This window comes from Octopus sinensis, linkage group LG26, assembly GCF_006345805.1.
Source record: "Octopus sinensis linkage group LG26, ASM634580v1, whole genome shotgun sequence".
Classification (NCBI taxonomy): Eukaryota; Metazoa; Mollusca; class Cephalopoda; order Octopoda; family Octopodidae; genus Octopus; species Octopus sinensis.
The window spans coordinates 14,010,586-14,035,680 of NC_043022.1; the positions used below are offsets into that span (position 1 = coordinate 14,010,586).

General features: G+C 41.8%; 1 protein-coding gene across 4 annotated transcripts in view; it reads right to left on the minus strand.

The window, feature by feature from the left end:
* Positions 1 to 1,686: 1,686 nt before the first annotated feature.
* Positions 1,687 to 25,095, minus strand: part of LOC115224678 — a 66,349-nt gene continuing 42,940 nt past the window's right edge. Inside the window, exons 6-15 of one of the 4 annotated variants that reach the window (XM_036513826.1) lie at positions 24,301 to 24,410; positions 20,515 to 20,550; positions 20,073 to 20,186; positions 19,008 to 19,151; positions 14,496 to 14,607; positions 7,323 to 7,584; positions 3,051 to 5,179; positions 2,847 to 2,970; positions 2,130 to 2,766; positions 1,687 to 2,099 (exon numbers count right to left, since the gene is read on the minus strand). In XM_036513826.1, coding sequence (XP_036369719.1) covers positions 2,017 to 2,099; positions 2,130 to 2,766; positions 2,847 to 2,970; positions 3,051 to 5,179; positions 7,323 to 7,584; positions 14,496 to 14,607; positions 19,008 to 19,151; positions 20,073 to 20,186; positions 20,515 to 20,550; positions 24,301 to 24,410 — 3,751 coding nt within the window. In that variant the 3' untranslated portion in view covers positions 1,687 to 2,016. Of the gene's footprint in view, positions 2,767 to 2,834; positions 2,971 to 3,050; positions 5,180 to 7,322; positions 7,585 to 14,495; positions 14,608 to 19,007; positions 19,152 to 20,072; positions 20,187 to 20,514; positions 20,551 to 24,300; positions 24,411 to 25,095 lie in introns of all 4 variants that reach the window. The other 3 variants (XM_036513827.1, XM_036513825.1, XM_029795536.2) reach the window with 3 other exon arrangements.

Genomic DNA, 25,095 nt, shown 5'->3' on the forward strand with positions numbered 1-25,095 from the left:
GCTGGAGCACCACCTTTAGTCGAGCGCAAAATCAACCCTAGGACTTATTCTTTGTAAGCCTTGTACTTATTCTATCGGCATCTTTTGCTGAACTGCTAAGTTACAGGGATGTAAACACACCAGCATCGGTTGTCAAGCGATGTTGGGGGGACAAACACAGACACAGAAACATATACACACACATACACATGTACATATATACGATGAGCTTCTTTCAGTTTCCATCTAGCAAATCCTGGTCGGCCCGAGGCCATAGTAGAAGACATTTGCCCAAGGTGTCACGCAGTGGGACTGAACCTGGAACCATGTGGTTGGTAAGCAAGCTACTTACCACACAGCCACTCCATACGTCTATAAGTATAAATTAATAAAAGAAGTGAAACCAAACATAATCCATAATCGTTTTTTTTTTTTTTTTTTTTATTTTCAACTGAGATCAGTTCAAATAAATAGCACAGAGCTTGAGCTGATGGCTCAAACTTGAGATTCAAATTGCATCAAACCAAAGTTTGTGTGTTTTCTCTTCTGGAAATATGTAAAATAAAGATCTGTAAAATACATTTGGATTTAAGTCATTAGCTTTACGTCTTCAGATAAAATTCTCCAATGCATGAGCATGATAAAAATCGTTCCGTCCATGACCATCCCGCTCTTCTCTTTGGCATTACATATCTATGATTACATTATCCTCAATGCGTTTCTTCCTTTACAAAACAGTGAAAGTGCGATTTACAAGAGATTCGGCTGCTATTTCTAGCTGGTCGACTGACTCAACAGAGGATCCATCACTGACTCAGAAAAATCAATAGTGTTTACAAAGAACGCAGAGTTCAATTGCTGTTGGAAATATTGATTATCATTAGCACCATCGTATCAATAAAGAGTGTGGCTTTACTTTTACATTCTTTGTAGAATCGTCTTTGGATACAGCAAGACTGGATCAAGAAATAGCCATTTTGATTTAAAAGAGTCGACCCTTTTGTTACCATATTTCTGTAGAAATACACTTCCTCTGTTACAATTTATTTTGAAAAAAATGAAGAATTTTGCAAAATGGTAGAGTTGTTGTTTGGAACAGAAATCAACATATCAATTTTGGATGGAAAGTTTTAATTCTTAATAAAGATCACTTTAACTCTTTTGTTACCATATTTCTGTAGAAATACACTTCTTCATCATCATCATCGTTTAACGTCCGTTCTCCATGCTAGCATGGCTTGGACGGTTCAACCGGGGATCTGGGAAGCCAGAAGGCTGCACCAGGCTCCGGTGTGATCTGGCAGTGTTTCTACAGCTGGATGCCCTTCCTAACGCCAACCACTCCGTGACTGTAGTGGGTGCTTTTTACGTGCCACCTGCACAGGTGCCAGGCGAGGCTGGCAATGGCCACGGTCGGATTGGTGCTTTTTACGTGCCACCAGCACGGAAGCCAGTCGAGGCGGCACTGGCTTCGGCCACGATTCGGATAGTGCTTTTTACGTACTACCAGTCCAGGGGTCCTGGCATCGGCCGGGTGCCAGTCATAGGATTGGTTCAATTTCAATTCCGATTTCGATTTCGGAATTGAAATTGAACCACTGAACAATTGGACGACTGGCTTCCTTTGTAACAATTTAGAAAGAAGAATGTAGTAAAATAATTTTGGTCATTATTAAACTGGAATTTGGAAAATAAATTAACATGAAATTTTGATGACAGAAGGTTTGAATTCAGATCATTTTAGAACAGGAAGTTTGGTATTATACAACTAGGGATGGTCATGGACAGACTGGTGTGAAAAGGATTAATATATATCATCCAATCCAGTTGGTAACTTTTCACAGATCACAAGGATATTTAACGCCAGCACTAAACCTTGCTTCCCATGTCATTAAAAAAAATTAGATACGCTTCTTCCTCCGGGAAAGAACATAGTCTTCAGCAGGGTAATTTTCTTAACAGATAATTCAGTACCTACTTTGGTAATGCTACTGGAACTAAGTCCGTGTTTCACTGACTCTTGTGGTAGATTCAAATTCAAGAGTCGTTGGGAGTAATTGATTCAGCCTCGCTATCTTCATGTTCAGTTGGTTGTCTTCTGACTGTTTGAGATTGTTCAGAGGGTCTGTTATATATCATCAACTGTTCAGGGTGCCTTGTGTATGTCGCCAAGTGACTCTGGTACCCTGTGTCTGTCTGAAAATGTCCAGATTCTCTCTGCATCTGTTCAGGGTACCTTGTGTATGTCGCCAAGTGACTCTGGTACCCTGTGTCTGTCTGAAAATGTCCAGATTCTCTCTGCATCTGTTCAGGGTACTTTGTTTGTATTACTGAGTGTCTCTGGTAACCCATGTCTGTCAGAACCTGTCCAGATTCTCTCTGCATCTGTTCAGAGTACCTTGTGTGCATCACCAAGTGACTCTGGTACCCTGTGTCTGTCTGACACTGTCTAAATTCTCTCTGATCTTTCGGCATCTGTTCAGGGTACTTTGTGTATGTCGCCAAGTGACTCTGGTACCCTGTGTCTGCCTGAAAATGTCCAGATTCTCTTTGCATCTGTTCAGAGTACCTTGTGTGTGTTACCGAGTGTCTCTGGTACCCTGTGTCTGTTGGAACTTGTCCAAATTCTCTCTGATCTTTCGGCATCAGTTCAGGGTACTTTGTGTATGTCGCCAAGTGACTCTGGTACCCTGTGTCTGTCTGAAAATGTCCAGATTCTCTCTGCATCTGTTCAGGGTACCTTGTGTATGTCGCCAAGTGACTCTGGTACCCTGTGTCTGTCTGAAAATGTCCAGATTCTCTCTGCATCTGTTCAGGGTACTTTGTTTGTATTACTGAGTGTCTCTGGTAACCATGTCTGTCAGAACCTGTCCAGATTCTCTCTGCATCTGTTCAGAGTACCTTGTGTGCATCACCAAGTGACTCTGGTACCCTGTGTCTGTCTGACACTGTCTAAATTCTCTCTGATCTTTCGGCATCTGTTCAGGGTACTTTGTGTATGTCGCCAAGTGACTCTGGTACCTGTGTCTGCCTGAAAATGTCCAGATTCTCTTTGCATCTGTTCAGAGTACCTTGTGTGTGTTACCGAGTGTCTCTGGTACCCTGTGTCTGTTGGAACTTGTCCAAATTCTCTCTGATCTTTCGGCATCAGTTCAGGGTACTTTGTGTATGTCGCCAAGTGACTCTGGTACCCTGTGTCTGCCTGAAAATGTCCAGATTCTCTTTGCATCTGTTCAGAGTACCTTGTGTGTGTTACCGAGTGTCTCTGGTACCCTGTGTCTGTTGGAACTTGTCCAAATTCTCTCTGATCTTTCGGCATCTGTTCAGGGTACTTTGTGTATGTCGCCAAGTGACTCTGGTACCCTGTGTCTGCCTGAAAATGTCCAGATTCTCTTTGCATCTGTTCAGTGTACCTTGTGTGTGTTACCGAGTGTCTCTGGTACTCCGTGTCTGTTGGAACTTGTCCAAATTCTCTCTGACCTTTCGGCATCTGATCAGAGTACTTTGTGCAGGTCACCAAGTGTCTCTGGTTCTTTGTATCTGTCAGAACCTGTCCAAATTCTCTCTGATCTCTTAGCATCTGTTCAGGGCACCTTGTATCTTTTTGAAACAATTCTGAGTTTTCCTGATACCTCAGCAACTGCTCAGGGCCTTTACTGCCTGTCATAAACTGATAGCAATTTGTGCTTTTCGGAAACACTCTGGAGTCTTCCTGATGCCTCAAGTGCTCAGGGCCTTTACTGCCTGTCATAAACTGATAGCAATTTGTGCTTTTCGGAAACACTCTGGAGTCTTTCTGATGCCTCTTCAAGAGCTCAGGGACTTCCTCCTCTGTCATAAACTGCTCATAGCACTTTGTGGAAGTCTGAGACAACCCAGAGTCTCTTTGGTCACTCTGTGATTGCTCAGAGTGTTTCTTGTCTGTTTGAAATAGTTCATCATGTTGGCAAGCTCCTCTACTGCTGAGCGAATCTGCACTTCCAAGCCATGTTCTATCATTTTCTGAAGAGCCTGACTTCCCAAACTTGTCAGGGAACCAAGAGCAAGCGGAAGAAGAATAACCTCTCCCTGTTTGTAAAGAAGTTGACAAATCAGAGTTACTGCAAAATAAGGAATCATCAAATGTTTCATCAGGACTTGGAGTGGGATTCCTTTTTACCAAAGCCCCAAACCCAGCAGAGGGGGTGTCACTAAGGTTTGTAACAGGCACGTCATTATGATCCCTGTCGCCCATTGTCCGACTAGGGAGACCTGAGTTGCTATTCAGACGCCTTAGCAGCTTCAAGGGATCTGGGGCCTGATGTTTAATAGGGGATTTCTTATCGTTCATACTGCACTGCCGAACATAATCCCTAACAGGATCAAAAACTGTTCCTAAACTCCTTAAAGTTTCTTTTAAGGCATCTAGTTGCAGTGTTGTATCATAACCATTTTCTTCAATGTTTTTAAGCAACAATGTACATGTGGGTTTTACCCTTGTAAAAGAACTTTCACGTGTATCAAAATGCAGAGGATCAACAAGGCTTCCTTCTGATTTCCTTTCCATTGGATTACATAAAACTGAACTGAAATTCTCTCCATTTTTAGCCTGTCTTTTAGAAAAACTTTGAAATGTCAGGCTTCCAAGAAGTGAGACATTGGGCAACGTTGTATCTTGTCTTAAACAATCTTCTTCTCGCTGACTTGAAGACGTGAATGTCTGATTCACCGGATCTGAAGAAGGGAAAATGCTTTCTCCTCTGTCTTCAGTTAAAGACACTGAATTCAAAAGTAAACTTAACTTGGGCATGTTTCTGTCATGTTCGTAATTATCTGTGTCGGAAGCAATGTTTCTGAATTCATTCAAACGAGCAGTATAATACTGGGATCTTGACAGTTGGTATTCAGGTGAAGAAGGAGGCAATCCATAGGGGGCTGAATGCTCTGTGGAAACATTCTGTGAATTAATATTGCAAAGACTTTCCACATAAATTTCTTCCTTGGTCATTTTAAACTTAATGACTTCTTTACAAGCGAGACAAGTGAAAGGTAAGCTCAGCAAATCGTGCCGAAATGGAAGGTTTCTTTTTAGATTATTCTCAATTTTGATATACCAATGGTAGAGTTCTTTGTAGTCCGTTCGTACTCCATTGCTAATTGAATGGAAATGGTGCAGCCTCAGCAACTCGGAATGCAGTTTGGTTAAGTATTCTTGACATTTCTGGATAAGAAAAAATATAACAGGCCTTAAATGAGGAGAAAAATAGGGGTTAGTGATATTTATGATGATGGTGGCGGTGGTGGTGGTGGTGGTGGTAGTGGTGATGATGATGATGTTGGTGGTGGCAGCCGTGATGACAACAAACAAAATATGATGGTAAAGATAATGGCAGTGATGACGAAGATCGAGGTGGTAGGAGGGGTGATGGATAATGGTGGTGGTGATGGTGAGAGTGAATTTTAGGGCTTATGAATCTAAAATTTTATCTTCTCTTAAGATCATCATCATCATCATCGTTTAACGTCCGTTCTCCATGCTAGCATGGGTTGGACGGTTCGACCGGGGATCTGGGAAGCCAGGAGGCTGCACCAGACTCCAGTCTTATCTGGCAATGTTTCTACAGCTGGATGCCCTTCCTAACGCCAACCACTCTGTGAGTGTAGTGGGTGCTTTTTTACGTGCCACCCGCGCAGGTGCCAGGCGAGGCTGGCAATGGCCACGGTCGGATTGGTGCATTTTACGTGCCACTGGCATGGAAGCCAGTCGGGGCGGCACTGGCTTCGGCCACGATTCGGATGGTCCTTTTTACATGCCACCAGCACGGAAGCCAGTCGAGGCGGCGCTGGCATCGGCCACGATTCGGATAGTGCTTTTTACGTACCACCAGTCCAGGGGTCCTGGCATCTGCTGGGTGCCAGTCATAGGATTGGTTCAATTTCGATTCCGATTCCGATTTCACTTGCCCCAACATGGGTGCCTGTCGTCGGATGAGGTTCGATATCGACTTCGCTTGCCTCAACAGGTCTTAGTGTGTCCAAGGGAGGAAAGGCATGCATAAGATATTTGACTAAATACTACATTATTTTCAAAATAAAGTGAAACAAACACAATATATTTTAGGGTAACAAAAGAGTTAAAGTGATCCATACTAAAAGCTTCCATTAAAACTCCCACGTTAATTAATGTTCTAAATACCAGCTTAATAATGACCAAGTTATTTCAGTAAATTCTTCCTTATTTTCAAAATTAATTGAAACAAAGGCTTTTATAATTTTATTCTTTTACTTGTTTCGGTCATTTGAATGTGGCCATGCTGGAGCACCGCCTCAAAGGGCTTTTTTAGTCAAACAAATCCACCTCGGGACTTGTTTTTATTTTTTTTTAAAGCGAGTACTTATTCTATTGGTCTCGTTTGCCAAATTGCTAAGTTACGGGGATGTAAACACACCAACACCAGTTATCAAGCAGTGATGGGGTGAGGGTAAAGACAAACACAAAGACACACACACATATACAACAGGCTTCTTGCAGTTTCCACCTACCAAATCCACTCACAAGGCTTTGGTTGGCCTGAGGCTATGGTAGAGGACACTTGCCCAAGGTGGGACTGAACTTGGAACTTTGTGGTTGGGAAGCTGTTAATGTTTATATCTGCTTCTAAGACACCAATTTTGCAGGCCCAAGTCTAAATTAAATCCTTCACACATGTGGATCAAACGACTTCAAATCCCTAGCAAAAGTAGACCCCCATTTCACCTAGAGGTGAGGAACACATTTGGCCACAGAATAAATATCTATTTCTTTACTACCCACAAGAGGCTAAACACAGAGAGGACAAACAAGGACAGACAAATGTATTAAGTCGATTACATCGACCCCCAGTTCATAACTGGTACTTAATTTTTCATTTAAGGGCTGGTATTTATTATTACATTTGGACACTCTTATTTCTTTACTACCCAGAAGGGGCTAAACACAGAGAGGGGACAAACAAGGACAGACAAACGGATTAAGTCGATTACATCGACCCCAGTGCGTAACTGGTACTTCATTTTTCATTTAAGGGCTGGTATTTATTATTACATTGGACACTCTTATTTCTTTACTACCCACAAGGGGCTAAACACAGAGAGGGGACAAACAAGGACAGACAAACGGATTAAGTCGATTATATTGACCCCAGTGCGTAACTGGTACTTATTTAATCAACCCCAAAAGGATGAAAGGCAAAGTTGACCACGGCGGAATTTGAACTCAGAACGTAGCGGCAGACGAAATACCGCTAAGCATTTTGCCCGGCCTGCTAACGTTGCTGCCAGCTCGCCGCCTTTTGGCCACAGAATAAATATCATCAATTGCTTACCTGTCGGTTACCTATGTTCAGTCTGACAAGATGCTCAAGGGTACAGCTGACAGCTTCACTCTGTGGACAGAGCGACAAATACCTGTCCTTGTTCACCAAAGCCTCCAACAGGACCCTCTCTGCTTCTGATTTATCACCTACTAAATGCAAGCAGTGCGCCAGCCAAATCTTCACCTCTGCATTGACATAGTGGTTTGGATGCACCTGGTTGTACAAACTGTTGGCTTCGCAGAGGAATGGAAGAGCCTCCTCACAGCAGCCTCTGCAATATGGACAGGTGAAACTTACAGTTAATTATTACATCATCATCATCTTTTAACGTCCGTTCTCCATGCTAGCATGGGTTGGACGGTTTGGCCGGGGTCGGGGAAGCCAGGAGGCCTCACCAGGCTCCACTCTGATCTGGCAGTGTTTCTACAGCTGGATGTCCTTCCTAACGCCAACCACTCCGTGAGTGTAGTGGGTACTTTTTATGTGCCACCAGCACAGGGGCCAGAGCACGCTGACAAACAGCCATGATCGGTTGGTACTTCTATGTGCCACCAGCACAGGGGCCAGAGTACGCTGACAAACAGCCATGATCGGTTGGTACTTTTATGTGCCACCAGCACAGGGGCTAGAGCATGCTGACAAACAGCTATGATTGGTTGGTACTTTTATGTGCCACCAGCACAGGGGCCAGAGTACGCTGACAAACAGCCATGATCGGTTGGTACTTTTATGTGCCACCAGCACAGGGGCCAGAGCACGCTGACAAACAGCCATGATCGGTTGGTACTTCTATGTGCCACCAGCACAGGGGCCAGAGTACGCTGACAAACAGCCATGATCGGTTGGTACTTTTATGTGCCACCAGCACAGGGGCCAGAGCATGCTGACAAACAGCTATGATTGGTTGGTACTTTTATGTGCCACCAGCACAGGGGCCAGAGTACGCTGACAAACAGCCATGATCGGTTGGTACTTTTATGTGCCACCAGCACAGGGGCCAGAGCACGCTGACAAACAGCCATGATCGGTTGGTACTTCTATGTGCCACCAGCACAGGGGCCAGAGTACGCTGAGAAACAGCTATGATCGGTTGGTACTTCTATGTGCCACCAGCACAGGGGCCAGAGTACGCTGACAAACAGCTATGATTGGTTGGTACTTTTATGTGCCACCAGCACAGGGGCCAGAGTACGCTGACAAACAGCCATGATCGGTTGGTACTTTTATGTGCCACCAGCACAGGGGCCAGAGCACGCTGACAAACAGCCATGATCGGTTGGTACTTCTATGTGCCACCAGCACAGGGGCCAGAGTACGCTGAGAAACAGCCATGATTGGTTGGTACTTTTATGTGCCACCAGCACAGGGGCCAGAGCACGCTGACAAACAGCCATGATCGGTTGGTACTTCTATGTGCCACCAGCACAGGGGCCAGAGTACGCTGAGAAACAGCCATGATTGGTTGGTACTTTTATGTGCCACCAGCACAGGGGCCAGAGCACGCTGACAAACAGCCATGATCGGTTGGTACTTCTATGTGCCACCAGCACAGGGGCCAGAGTACGCTGAGAAACAGCTATGATTGGTTGGTACTTTTATGTGCCACCAGCACAGGGGCCAGAGCACGCTGACAAACAGCCATGATCGGTTGGTACTTCTATGTGCCACCAGCACAGGGGCCAGAGTACGCTGAGAAACAGCTATGATCGGTTGGTACTTTTATGTGCCACCAGCACAGGGGCCAGAGCATGCTGGCAAAAGGCCACGTTCGGATGGTGCTTTTTACGTGTCACCAGCACGATTTACATTGTTCGTTATTAATTTTGACACAAGGCCAGCAATTTCAGGGGATGGGGTAAGTCAAGTGCATTGTTCAACTGGTACTTATTTCATTGACCTCGGAAAGGATGAAAGGCAAAGTGGACCTTAACGGAATTTGACCTCAGAATGTAAAGACAGACAAAATAATAATAAAACAACAACAACAATAATAATGATGTTCAGGGACCTTTCGAGTGGGATGGGTTACTTGACCAGAAGAAAATTCTAACTGGGTCCCACCTGCAAGGTCACGCTCTGTTTATCTTGATATGAGACCACCATGTCTCGCACGTATGGTTGTGATGTATGTGCCTGGTGTACCCTTATCAGACGGGTAGTCATGATGGGTATACTGGGCTTTGTATATTTTACCCCAGTGTCACTTTGATGGCATGAACTGCTCTCTCACTCAATAATAATAATAATAATAATAATAACAACAACAACAACAATGGTTTAAAATTTTGCCAGAAGGGCAGCAGTTTTGGGGGAGAGGGTGAGTCAATTACATCAACCCCAGTGTTCAACTGGTACTTATTTTATTGACCCCGAAAGGGTGAAAGGCAAAGTCAACCTCAGTGGAGTTTGAACTCAGAATGTGAAAACAGATACAACACTGCTAAAGGGAATCTAGCACCCCAACTCAGCAGGTTAACGATTCTTCCAGCTTGCCACCTTAGGTGGTAATAATAATAATAATGATAATGATAATAATAATAATAATAATAATGATAATAATAATAATAATAATAATAATAATAATAATAATAATAATGATAATAATAATAATAATAATAATAATAATAATAATCCTTTCTATTTTAGGCACAAGGCCTGAAATTTGGGGAAGGGGAATAGTCGATTACATTGATACCAGTGTTTTACTGGTACTTAATTTATTGACCCTGAAAGGATGAAAGGCAAAGCTGGCCTTGGTGGAATTTGAACTCGGGATGTGAAGATGGACACAATGCCACTAAGTATTTTGACTGGCAGGTTAACGATTCTGCCAGCTTGCCACTGTCTACAGAGTTTTAATATTGTTTTCACTTCCCAAGTTCTCTCCCAAGGTATTAGTTAGCCCAGGGCTATAGCAGAAGACACTTGCCCAGGGTACTACACAATGGGGTTGAACCTGGAACCATGTGGTTGGGAAGCAATCTTCTTACCAAACAGCCACATCCTCATAACCACACACAAATATACACACATGCACATATAAACATATATATACACACACATACATATAAACATATATATATAGACATACATACACATAAGCACACGCACACACACATATATATACACACTCGCACATATACATACATGGACATATAAACATATACACACACACATACATGCACATATAAATACATACACAAGCACACATAAATATATATACACACACACATATATATATATACACTCACACACATATACATACACACATGCACATATAAACATATACATACATACATACATATATATATATATATATATATACACTCACACACATAAACATAGATACATGCACATGTAAACCTACACACACACACACACGTGCAACATACCACACAGCCACAGAAACGAAGATTGCTGACTCGTTCATCGAGCATCTTTCACCCCCCAGCAGCAGCATCAACAGAATCTACACGCAGGGACTCCAAACGAGGTAAAACAAACAACCCACGAACACACAAACAATACATGAAAAAAATTTTACGTAATATAATCCAGTGACCTCTTAACAACATTTGCAACTTAGGACGAGGTCGACTTTGCCTTTCATTCTTTCGGGGTCGATAAATTAAGTACCAGTTGCGTATAGGGGTCAATCTAATCGACTGGCCCTCTCTCCCAAAATTTCGCGCCTTGTGCTTGGTGTAAAGAATTACTGTTATATACAGACAGAATTAAATGTTTAAATAAAGATAAAATATATTTTAAAAAATCAAAAATTATTTACCTATAGAGATTAATAAATAAGCCAGAGTTATTCACGAATTTGATTTGGAACCACCACAGAGGAAATTTTTATAGAATAAAATATTTACAGCTTACAAAAATTACTTCAAGACAATTAGAGACAGTCTATACGTTTATGTGATTGGAAATGACTTTTTAGTTCAGCTAAATATTTATAAATTTTTCCATAGATTTATATTATGTAACTGGAAATTTTTGAGTTCAGCTAGAGACTTGTAGATTTTGACATACATAGTTTTAGGCCATGTAACTGGAAATGACTTTTTAGTTCAGCTAAATATTTATAAATTTTTCCATAGATTTATATTATGTAACTGGAAGATTTTGAGTTCAGCTAGAGACTTGTAAATTGTGACATACATAGTTTTATGCCATGTAACTGGAGATGACTTTTAGCTCAGCTACAGACTTACAAATTTTTTTTATATTTGTGCCACAAAAACACTGAATTTACTTGTGAAAGCTGACACATTTTTGTGCGAGCAACTCAACCCATATTTACTTTTGCTGATCATGTTATAAACAGAGTGAAATAGTTTGATAGAGAGTAAGTGTAACTGGAGAGAGTAGGGAAGGGCTAAATAAGTGCTTCTCTTTGTGACTAACTCTCTAGCTTGGGAGAGACAAATGAGGTTATAAGCATCACAAACATGGAGGCAAAGATCGTCGGCCACAAGCAAACACTTTCTTGCCTCTCTTTTTGTCACTGCATATTTCTGCTTGATATCTTCAAATAAAGCAGCACCTTTGTAGTAAAAATTATTTGCCAACATAACATGGCAGTCCTGGTTTAGGACGAATGTTGCTGTAATTTAGCCCCAGGAGACATTGTCTCCAGTTGGCTATATGACACGATCTGTCATCATCATCATCATCATCGTTTAATGTCTGCTTTCCATGCTGGCATGGGTTGGACGATTTTGACTGAGGGCTGGCGAACCAGATGGCTGCATCAGGCTCCAATCTTGATCTGGCAAAGTTTCTACAGCTCAATGCCCTTCCTAACGCCAACCACTCTGAGAGTGTAGTGGGTGCTTTTACGTGCCACCGGCACAGGGGCCAGTCAGACAGTACAGGCGGCGAGCTGGCAGAAACATTAGCACGCCGGGCGAAATGCTAAGCGGTATTTCGTCTTCAGCTATGTTCTGACATCAAATTCCGCCGAGGTCGACTTTGCCTTTCATCCTTTCAGGGTCGATAAATTAAGTACCAGTTACGCACTGGGGTCGGTATAATCGACTTAATCCGTTTGTCTGTCCTTGTTTGTCCCCTCTGTATTTAGCCCCTTGTGGGTAGTAAAGAAATAGGTACTGGCAATGACCTCGCTCGAATCTTTTTACACATGCCGCTGGCACAGGTGCCAGTAAGGTGACGTTGGTAATGATCATGCTCGAATGGTGCCCTTTTACGTGTCCTTATATTTTCGAACAAGGGAATCTAGCACCCAAACTCAGCTCAAAACAATATCTGTGTATCGCAATTTCTGGGTTATTTCCCTTCAGCAGCACAGAATAATTGTTCGGCTAGAGGTGACGCTGCCAAGTTCCTGTTCGAAATATATAGTTTTCAAAGTGACAACCAGTCACTGATCCCTCTTTCCCTCTTTCGGAGAGGCACTGAGCAGCTAAACGCACATATACACACACGGCAGCAACTTCCACCTACCAAATTCAATCACAAAGCTCCGGTCGGCTCAGGGCTATAGTAGAAGACACGTGCCCAAAGTGCCATGCAGTGGGACTGAACCCGAAACCATGTAGCTAGGAAGCAAGCTCCCTAACCACACAGCCATGCCCGTTGTGAGATTTACAAATAGTAATTTTCTGAAACAGCACCTTTTCGGATTTTACTCCATTTTTGCTGATTCGTTGCATGTAAACTCTCCCAGTTTATATGCATCATTTCAAAGTTCTTTAGAAAGCTACTTTCCCAATCTTTAAAACATATATTTTGGTTTACACCGAGACCCCAGTATGAAGAAGAAGAAGAAGGTGGCAAAATCCATTGAGACTCTTGCTAACAGAATTTGGATCTTTTCGGTTTGAACGGCAGTTTTTTCTAGCGGTGTCATATGAAATTGTCACCCATAATTATGACCCCAGTATCGATCTATTGCATTTCAATCTGGGTTAGGGTTAGGGGTGGGGGAAGGGTATCTTTTTTTCTTCGCAAATGTAAATACACCCAATCTGTTTCTTAAACGAGGAACATATTCATACGGCACAGAATGTTTTTAACCTCAATAGATGTCAGTGATTGGTTGAAATTGCAGAAAAATAAAACAACAAATATCTTACAAACTATAGAATTTTCTCAATAAAGCCAAGAGAAAAAGATGTTTTATAAACACATTCTACCAGTATACGAAGTTTAACATTTTTTAGTTACCTAGAAATTATGTTAAAAACTGCCGTTCAAACCGAAAAGATCCCAGAATTTTTATCTTGTACACCAATAACAAATACTGTCATTACAACAAACAACAAAAATGTTGAGAGAGTTTGAATGTTGTTGTTCTTGGTGTAATTGTAATAGCAGTCAGAGCGTTAGCTGCCGTCGATCATTTGCTATGATTGATGTCAGCTTGGGTCAGCATCTGTTTGCCATATATCTGCTCTCTCTGCTGCATCCCAAAGCTCTCTGGTTAAGTAGCCAAGGTGTGCTGAATTTATACAGGTGTTTAGGCTCAGACGGAAAGGTGCAAAAAAGACGGGATTATTTGCTGGAGTCAGTTCTAGGCGGAGTTGTGATTGGTTAGATTTTATTTTTAATCATTTACTCTTTACTCTTATACTTGTTTCAGTCATTTGACTGCGGCCATGCTGGAGCACCGCCTTTAGTCAAGCAAATCGACCCCGAGACTTATTCTTTGTAAGCCCAGTACTTATTCTATCGGTCTCTTTTGCCGAACCGCTAAGTAACGGGGACGTACACACACCAGCATCGGTTGTCAAGCAATGCTAGGGGGACAAACATATACACACAAACACATACATACATATATATATACATATATACGATGGGCTTCTTTCAGTTTCCGTCTACCAAATCCACTCACAAGGCTTTGGTCGGCCCGAGGCTATAGTAGAAGACACTTGCCCAAGGTGCCATGCAGTGGGACTAAACTCGGAACCATGTGGTTGGTAAACGAGCTACTTACCACGCAGCCACTCCTGTGCCTATATTTGGGTAATATTCTAGCAAATTTCAATCTCAGGTGATTGCTGAATATTCCTACCACTGCCACCCTCTTCCCCCATTGCTGCAATGCACCCAGCTCCCACCCTCCAACTTGCCTTCACCACCACCTCCACGACCTGCCCACACAGTAACCCCCACCTCTTCACACCAACAGAAATGAGATGAAAGTCTTACTTTCTCATGGTCACCATGCCGATATTCCACATCACAAGTGCCGTGTAGGGGTGAACCCAGCCAGTTCGTGTGCGGATCTCTTTTGCTTCGTGTAAGAAGTTCAGAGCTAAATCTAGTGAAAGAGAGAGAGAAAGAGAGACATAAAAATAGATACAGAGAGAAATAAAGATAGATCAAGAGGGAAATAGAGAGAGAGACATTGAGAGAGAGAGATACATTGAGAGAAAGATACATTGAGAGTGATAAAAATAGAAACAGAGATAAAGAGAGAGAGAGAGAGATTGGGAGAAAGAGAAGATACATTGAGAGAGATAAAAATAGAAACAGAGACAAAGAGAGAGAAAAAGAGAGATAAATAGAAAGAGAGAGAGACATAGATAGATAGAGACAGATAGATGGGTAGAGATAGATGGATATTGAGAGATAAAGATATAGAGATAGAGAAAATGATAGATAAATAGAAAAAAGAGAGAGAGAAGGACTTAGAGACAGGTAGATGGATGGAGATAGATAGAAGGACATTGAGAGAGAGATAGATAGATGGATAGAGATAAATAAATGGATGGATAGACAGACAAATAGACAGAGAGATAGATATAGAGATAAAAGAAACAATAAGATATAGATAGATAATTAAGTTAAGTTAAGTTAATTTTTTGGCTCAAAAAGCAAAAAGCAAGGCCATGTAGGGGGGGGGGGGGACATGGAGTTATGTACAGGGAGGGTGTTCATGCAAAGAGTTCAGGCCATTTCTGGTCAAGAGAGACTTTGAACCGAGCGGTCGTCGGCATCTTCACTATCTCGTCCGGCAGTTTATTCCACGGATCCGCAACCTGGACGGAGAAAGCCCCTCTCCTTCGATTGAGATGAAATCGTCGCAGATAGAGCTTTTCGGAGTGACCCCGCAGCCAACGCTCTTAAGTCGAACCATCATGTTAAGTTAAGTTAATTTTTTAGCTCAAAAAGCAAAAAGCAAGGCCATGTAGGGGGAGATGGAGTTATGTACAGGGAGGGTGTTCATGCAAAGAGTTCAGGCCATTTGTGGTCAAGAGAAACTTTGAACCGAGCGGTCGTCGGCATCTTCACCATCTCGTCCGGCAGCTTATTCCATGGATCCACAACCCGGACGGAAAAAGCCCCTCTCCTTTGATTGAGATGAAATCGTCGCAGATAGAGCTTTTCGGAGATAGAAATATAGAAAGGTAGATATACAGATACCACAGGGAAATAGAAAGAGAGAGAGAGAGAGAGAGAGATCTTAGTACACATGATAATCAGATTGGTGTGAGCGGAGAGTTAGAAAAAAAGGGTGAGAAGGAGGGGGAGGAAAAGAGAAGATAAAAAAAAGGAAAAACAGGAACATACAAAAAAAAACCCAACAAAACGCTGCAAACTGTGATGGGTTTAATAAGATTAATCAAGTGAGTTATGCAAATAATTAGTTGACAATTAGTTGGGGTCATGGAAAACAATTAGCTGACAGTGATGGTTTGAAATCACAAAAATACCAAGCAAGGCAGATAAGGCCAAATTGATTAATTAATCCGTCTGTTATCTTTTCCCTTTTACTTGTTTCAGTCGTTAGGCTGCGGCCATGCTGGAGCACCACTTTGAGGAGTTTTTACGTGAAGAGGAAGAGGGGATGAAGTGTGTGTGTGAGAGAGAGAGAGAGAGATATGGATATGGAGAAATAAAAACGAGAGTGGCGTGTAAAGGGAGATAAATCTGTTATTCTCTCTTTTTACTTGTTTCAGTCATTTGACTGCGGCCATGCTGGAGCACTGCCTTTAGTCAAGCAAATCGACCCCAGGACTTATTCTTTCGAAGCCTAGTACTTATTCTATCGGTCTCTTTTGCTGAACCGCTAAGTTACGGGGACATAAACACACCAGCATCGGTTGTCAAGCGATGTTGGGGGGACAAACACACACACATATAATATATATACATATATACGACAGGCTTCTTTCAGTTTCCGTCAACCAAATCCACTCACAAGGCTTTGGTAGGCCCGAGGCTATAGGAGAAGACACTTGCCCAAGGTGCCACGCAGTGGGTCTGAACCAAGAACCATGTGGTTGGTAAGCAATCTACTTACCACACAGCCACTCCTGTTGATAATGGAAAATAAAAAAGAAAAGAACCAACAAAAAAAAACAAGGAAACTGCAGCCAAGTTGCATGATAGTGGTGTCAGACATGGTATGCAGACCTATTTCTTTACTACCCACAAGGGGCTAAACACAGAGAGGACCAACAAGGACAGACAAACGGATTAGGTCGATTACATTGACCCCAGTGCGTAACTGGTACTTAATTTATTGACCCCGAAAGGATGAAAGGCAAAAATCGACCTCGGTGGAATTTGAACTCAGAACGTAATGGCAGACGAAAAACGGCTACGCATTTCGCCCGGCGTGCTAACGGTTCTGCCAGCTTTCCCCGATGGTATGCAGACCATCACATAACTTGTTTGACAGGCACACAGCGGTTTTATTCTCTTCTGCCATTTTATGACTCCCAGTGGGTCCATGCAGATCGAGTGTTCATACTTCTCTTTCTTGTTTCTACTTGAAACAATTTACAGATCATAACCATCTGTAGGCGCAGGAGTGGCTGTGTGGTAAGTAGCTTGTTTACCAACCACATGGTTCTGGGTTCAGTCCCACTGCATGGCACCTTGGGCAAGTGTCTTCTACTATAGCCTCGGGCCGACCAAAGCCTTGTGAGTGGATTTGGTAGACGGAAACTGAAAGAAGCCCGTCGTATATATGTATATATATATATATGCGTGTGTGTGTCTGTGTTTATCCCCCTAGCATTGCTTGACAACCGATGCTGGTGTGTTTATGTCCCCGTTACTTAGCGGTTTGGCAAAAGAGACCAATAGAATAAGTACTGGGCTTACAAAAGAATAAGTCCCAGGGTCGAGTTGCTCGATTAAAGGCGGTGCTCCAACATGGCCACAGTCAAATGACTGAAACAAGTAAAAGAGTAAAGTGTATCTCGCACGACTCTGTGGTCATGAGGAGTGCTTTGCATCCTGATCGTCACCATCATCATTTAATGTCCGTTTTCCATGCTAGCAGGGGTTGGACGGTTTGACTGAAAACTGCTAAGCTCGGCAGGCTGCACCAGGTTCCAGTCTGATTTGGCATGGTATCTATGGCTAGATGCCCTTCCCAATGCCACCAACCACCACAAGAGTTAAGTTAAGTTAAGTTAATTTGGCTCAAAAAGCAAAAAGCAAGGCCATGTAGGGGGACAGGGAGGGTGTTCATGCAAAGAGTTCATCCATTTCTGGTCAAGAGAGACTTTGAACCGAGCAGTCGTCGGCATCTTCACTATCTCATCCGGCAGCTTATTCCACGGATCTGCAACCCGGACAGAGAAAGCCCCTGTAGTGTTAGCTTTTTATGTGCCACCGGCACGGATGTCACTGACGTGACACTGGCATCGGCCACAACTACGATCATACTTGGTTTGACAGTTCTTCACAAGCACGACTGTGAAAAAAATCTTGAGTCACCATTTTAACTTTTCACACACTGCATATTCTCCAGAGCTGGTTCGCCTGCCACTACAGGGGAGATAACTCATACCATGACATGATGCACCTACACCGTGCTAGAGGTTAGAGGTTGTATTGTGAAGGTGTTGCCGAAGGGTAAATGGGGTATGTAGCATGATGCATTACTGCCACTTACTTCCGTCACGTGTTGTTTAAAACTGTGAACCCCAACAATGTGAGATCAAATCTCTTTACCGCTTCCTATGTATCATTTGATCTTCCTCTGTCAAAATGGGGTCAGGGAAAACAAGGAGCTACACACACACACAGAGTATGGGATATTTCTTTGATGTTGCTAAGACTTGGCCATTTTTCTCTTTTCGTGCTAATTGACACTGCCATGTCTAATCAACATCCCCATGTTTCACTAGCAAGCAATTACAACAGTAATGATGATGGTGATGACTTGACAACCATGATGATGATGATGATGATGATGAGGATGAAAATGATGGAGGAGGAGAATGGGTGGAATGACGACGACAATATTGACATTCATGATGATAGTGATGCTGATGCTGACGGTGATGATAATGATGATGACGACTATAATAATAATGGCAATAATGATGCTGAAGATGTTGGTAGTAATGATGATGATGATGTCGACGATGATGGTGGCAATGCTGATGATGTTGGTGATGATGATGCTGACGGTGATGACAATGATGTTGATGGTGACGACAACGATGATAATGATGCTGACGATGTTGATAGTGATGATGATGACGACGTTGATAGTGGCGATGATGATGATGCTGATGATATCGGTGATCATCATGCTGATTGTGGTGATGACGACGACGGCGATGGCTTTGATGACGATGATGTTAATGATGATGATGATGAGGAGAAGGAGTGGGAGTGGGTTGCAGGAATAAACTTATGACAAGCAAAGCAAGAAGCAGCAGCAGCGGTGGTGCCATCTAACCAGTGACTTACCATGTCGAAGTTTGTTCTTGGAAAACTGTCCGGCAACATTGCACAGCGTCGGAACGAGAATGTGCTCTTGCACGCAAGAGATGCTTCTTTTGCTGAACAGAGAAGACAGATAGAACTGCAGCGCCAAATTCGGTAAACCACCAGCTGCGAAGAGTACAAGAAAGAAAGGAAGAAAGGAAAAAAACCATGGTTCAATACTCGTTAATGTTGAGAGAAGAATCGGATGCTGTGAATAAAGATTATTGCTTTTTCTCAAACTAATTGATCTCATCTCTAGGGATGAAACAACAAGCAACATCCTTTTCCCGCCCACCCACCCACCCACTCGTTCTCCCCACCACCACCACCACCACCTCTCTCATCCTCTCCACCGCTACCACTCTCTCAGACCATTGCCGTCTCCCTCACCACCACCACCACCACTGCAGGCATTTTAAATCTTTCTCTCATCCAGAGAAGGGATCCCTGACTGATAGGCATTCAAGCCCTAACGGTCCCTCATCTTCCAGCCCCTGATACCCAGTCTTTTCTGTCTCTCCTATAATGGCCCCCGTTCCTCAGAGCTGGCTGGCTGGTCTATCACAGGATAATTCATTATAATTCATTGAAACCACAATCTTATGATCACAAGTCGAACATCCTAACCCACACCTCTAGAATTGGTGTATGAGTGACTGAGATTACAACCCTCACTGACATGCGATTGCTGGTCTGTCATTGGGTTAATTTCCTAGCTACGGCTGGGACCCTGTTACAGCTAGGGTCCTGTTACAGCTGGGGCCGTTACAACTGGGGCTCTGTTACAGCTGGGGCCCTGTTACAGCTAGAACCCTGTTACAACTGGGGCTCTGTTACAGCTAGAACCCTGTTACAGCTGGGGCCCTGTTACAACGGGAACCCTGTTACAGCTGAGTGGACTGGAGCAACGCACTGCTTGGTCCATAGGCAGAAAAATAGTCGGAAACCACTAGTTGGGAAGTGAACTTGTTCACCCCAGAGTTGTGTCTGGACTGGGCCTATCATGTTGACCCCCCCCCCAAAAAAAAAAAGCCATCAGGTTCTTACAGCGTTCAATATTAAGTCCAACGTTGTTTAGCATATAACAGACGGCTGGATGTCCAGATTCTCCGACCAGGGTCAGTTGTTCGTGCAGCACTTGCCCAGCTTTGGAATGGTTTCCTGAGGGAAGAAAGGAAGAGAAAAGAAAGAATTTAGAAAAATAGAATAAAACACAATATGATTGTGTGTGCATGTGAATGTATGTGTGTGTGTGTGAGCGAAGTGTGTATGTGTGTGTATTCTAACTGGGCTCCACCTGCAAGGTCATGCACTGTATATCTTGATATGAGATCACCATGGTGCGCATATTTGGCTGTAAGGCATGTGCTTGGTGCACCCTTAAAGACGGGTGGTCACGATGGGTATGTTCGTTATGCGTGTCTTTTCCTTCCTTTCCTCCAGCCGTCGAAGCGTTACTAATCAAGCGAGACAACTGTATTAAACTCACCCGCCATAAAGAACACAGCTCCTTCTTTCCACCAGACTGCATAATAAAGAAAATAAAAATCAAAGATAGGTGCAGGCATGGGCGTGTGGATAAGAAACTTGCTTTGCAACCATATCATTTTGGGTTCAGTTCTAATGCATGTGTCATCTATCATAGCTCCAAGTCAACCAATACATTGAGAATGGATTTGGTAGACAAAATCTGTGGAAGCATGTTGTATACATTAATTATAAAATGTCGAAAAGAATAAGAGTTATGCGGTCATTTTCATTAGCTGACAGCTGTTTCAGTTATAAGAGGCAATGCACTCAGAGATGGGTGCTTGTGCAACATTAGATAGCTTCTTCGGAGCCATTAAAATGAAATTTATTTCTGAAAGCATATATATACAGAGAAAAGATTACTTTGTGTGTGTGTGTGTGTGTATGCATCTCCCCCACTGCCCCAACTCCATTGTTTGACAAATGATGTTGGTTTGTTTATGAACCCACATGACTTAGTGGTTCAGCAAAAGAAACCAATACAATAAGTACCAGACTAAAAAAAAAAAAGAGAAACATTTGTATTGGGATCGGTTTATTTGACTAAAACCTTTCAAGGTATTGCTCCAGCATGGCCACAATCTAATGACTGAAATAGATAAAAGACAAATACCATGTGGCATTTAGTATAGTTTGTAACCCAAGAATGTTGCTGCCAATAGTATAGAAAAGGTTTGACCGGCAGTTTTTTAAAATAATTTCCACGTAACTAAACACTTTTAAACTTCATATACTGGTAGAATGTGTTTATAAAACATCTTTTTCTCTTGGCTTTATTGAGAAAATTCTATAGTTTGTAAGATATTTGTTGTTTTTCTTCTTCAATTTCTGCAATTTCAACCAATCAATGACGTCTATTGAGGTAAAAAAACATTCTGTGCCGTATGAATATATCCCTCGTTCAAGAAACAGATTGGGTTTATTTACATTTCTGAAGAAAAAAAGATACCCTTCCCCCAACCCTAAAACAGATTGAAATGCAATAGGTCGATACTAGGGTCATAATTATGGGTGACAATTTCATATGACACCGCTAGAAAAAGCTGCCGTTCAAACCGAAAGATCCGAAAAGGGCAAATATGCCCAACATTCCGTGTTGATTCAACCCCCTTTTCTGCAGAAATATATCATCATCGTTTAACGTCCGTTTTCCATGGTAGCTGGGTTGGACAGTTCGACCGGGGTCTGGGAAGCCAGGGGCTGCACCAAGTTCCAGTCTGATCTGGCAGTGTTTAAAAAATGGCCTAATTATCCAAAAAGAAAAAGGAGTAACATGACTAGGTAGAGCGAAAAACGGGTTTTAAAATGATATATAAACTCAAAGTAATTTAACGAAAATTAATTTGAAAATACATCATTTAAAACCAAAATTTAAAATTCTGCAAGAACATTCTTGACAACCTAATACGTCAATTACTGCTTCCCATTTGCTTGGCAGGCGGTCAAACCGTCATTTAAAGATGTTTTTGTTAAATAGTTATTGTTTTCGTTGAAAAAAAGCCGCAATAACTATGCACCAACCCAATATTTTTCTGTTTATTAACCCTTTCGTTACTATATTTCTGACCAAAATACACCCCTCATGAGTTTCAATTAAATTCTAAAATAATCATGAATCTAGGCTTGTTTCATTAAATAGCTGTAACTTTTTTACTTATCAACATATTAATGTGATATTTGGAACATAATTAAAGAAAGGGTTCTTAATCAATTTTATTGCATAACTTTTGTCTCAAAGTGACTTTAATTACAGGTAAATCCAGGTAAATTGAGCAAAAGGTAAAAATATTAAAATTTTAAATTGAGCAAAAGGTAAAAATATTAAAATTTTGTTTAAACATCACCATAGAAAATGAATCATCAGCTAATATTCAAATGGGTATGCAACAAAATTTTGATAAAGAAGAAATGTGCACATCACTATATCATCAGTTGAATTTAATGCACAACAGGTGTACCATAAAGCCGTAAGTTTGACCGAACTAAAGAAATCGGTCAAAAAATAATATACAGCCCTGGTTATGGTATGGAAGTGATAAATTCCAGACCACATCGTTCCCTAGGCCATGCTGACTAACATTATTTTCCCTGTATAAAAACTAAATCCACGCAGTACCCAGTATTTGCTTCACAAATTTTCCGAAATTTGAACTCCCATTTTGTGTTTGTTTACAATCTGCGTAAGTTTGTTTCCGCATTGATCGCTTCAAACAATAACTTCCAGACCACATCATACCCTAAGCCATGCTGACTAACATTAGTTTTTCTGTATAAAAACTAAATCGACAACAGTACCCAGTATTTGTTTCACAAATTTTCCAATTCAGAATCAATGCTTGATAACATGAAGCTCCTATCCATTTTCAAAGTTGAAGAAATATCGATGCCGAAAAAAATGTAGAAAAAAATCTCCCAAAATTCAGGGAATTAAAATTACACGTCGATCGTTGTACAAAACTGTAGATTAACTGTTTACGAAGCATAATCACATGTTTTCATGAATGTACTAAAGAGATTTGCTCTGATATTCTCATTTAAATATGAATAGGTAAATTTGGGCGGTTTGGTCACATTAACCAAAATTTTTTTCAGGCGGCTTAGTAACGAAAGGGTTAAAATAATGTGATTCGCAGAAAAATACAAATTCTATTTTTTTAATTTTCTAATTTTTATTTTATTTATTTTTTTGGTAGATAGTTAGCATAATTACTGGAATAACAACGAGACTTAATTTTGCAGTTAAATGGTAAACATTTTTATAGCAGAAATCAGATCTATCCACCACTCAAAATGTCATTACCCTTAACTACAGAAAGTAGTTTTATATGCCAATCATCATCATCATCATCATCCTTGTTTAATGTCCGTTTTCCATGCTAGCACGGGTTGGACGGTTCGACCGGGGTCTGGGACGCCAGGGGCTGCACCAGGCTCCAGTCTGATCTGGCAGAGTTTCTACAGCTGGATGCCCTTCCTAACGCCAACCACTCCACGAGTGTAGTGGGTGCTTTTTATGTGCCACCTGCACAGGTGCCAGGGGGGTCCGGCATCGGCCACGATCGGTTGGAGCTTTTAACGTGCCACCGGCACGGAAGCTAGCCAAGGCGGCGCTGGCAACGGCCACGTTCAGATGGTGCTTTTTATGTGCCTCCGGCACTGGAGCCAGTCAAGTTGCTGAGGAATGGTCATGTTTGGAACTATTTTCTGTTGAAACATGTCAAGTTTATTGAAACAACGTGACTTGCAGAAAATATTTTTCAGAAGATATTTAACACCATAACTGCAGAAATCAGATATATCCATTCAAAATTTCATGGGAGAAGGTCATGTTTGGAACAATTTTCTGTTGAAACATGTCAAGTTTATTGAAACAACGTGACTTGCAGAAAATATTTTTTCAGAAGATATTTAACACCATAACTGCAGAAATCAGATATATCCACTCAAAATTTCATAGAAGAAGGTCATGTTTGGAACAATTTGCTGTTGAAACATGTCAAGTTTATTGAAGGAATGGGATTTGCAGAAAATGACAATTCTATTTTTTTAGGAGATATTTAACATCATTACTGAAGTAACCATGAAACTTAATTTTGCAATTAAAGGGTTAATAATATATAATTATAATGCACTCCCCCCAGAACCAGCACTGTTGCTGTCACTCCCCCACCCCACCAATGTACTGGTACCAAGGTAATTAACATAATTAATCAACTGATAATACACGAAAGCAATTAAGACTCACCAGCAAAGATAAGGTTGTGTGTCAGGTGCACATAAGAGTAGATCTTAGCGTGCTCAACATCGGCTCTATCTCGATCAAAGACAGTGGTTTCTAGAGCTTTCTCTGCAGCCCTTAATGAAGAGTAAAAAGATAAAATAATTAAACGAACATCAACTAATGTATTTCATCATCATCATCATCATTTAATCATTCAGCTTTCCATGCTGGCATGGGTTGGATGGTTTGATACGAGCTAGCAAGCCAGAGAGGAACCTCAACAGGCTCCAATTGTCTGTTTTGGCACGGCTTCCGCAGTTGGATGCTCTTCCCATGCCAACTACTCTACAAAGTGCACTGGGCGTTTTGTATGTAGGACCAGTGTTGGCACATTTTATATGTGACAACAGCATGGGTGGTTTTGTTACATGGCACGAAAATGTAACATACTCGCTTCTGTGTCTTTCACAACAATGTTAATTAATGCTTTAATCTTGTAATGAAATGACAAGAAACAAAGATATTTACCTGGAAATAATTAAATCCACATTTTTATATCTACCTAATTAACACTGACTTGTGTGTCATAAAAACACCCACAATAGCCCAAGTATGTCATAAACACCAACAGTAGTCTGTGTAAGTCATAAACATCCACAATGACCCCTGTGTATCATAAACACCAACAGTGATCTGTGTAAGTCATAGAAGCATCCACAATGATCGATGTATGTCATAAACATCCACAATGACCCATGTATGTCATAAACATCCACAATGACCCCTGTGTATCATAAACACCAACAGTGATCTGTGTAA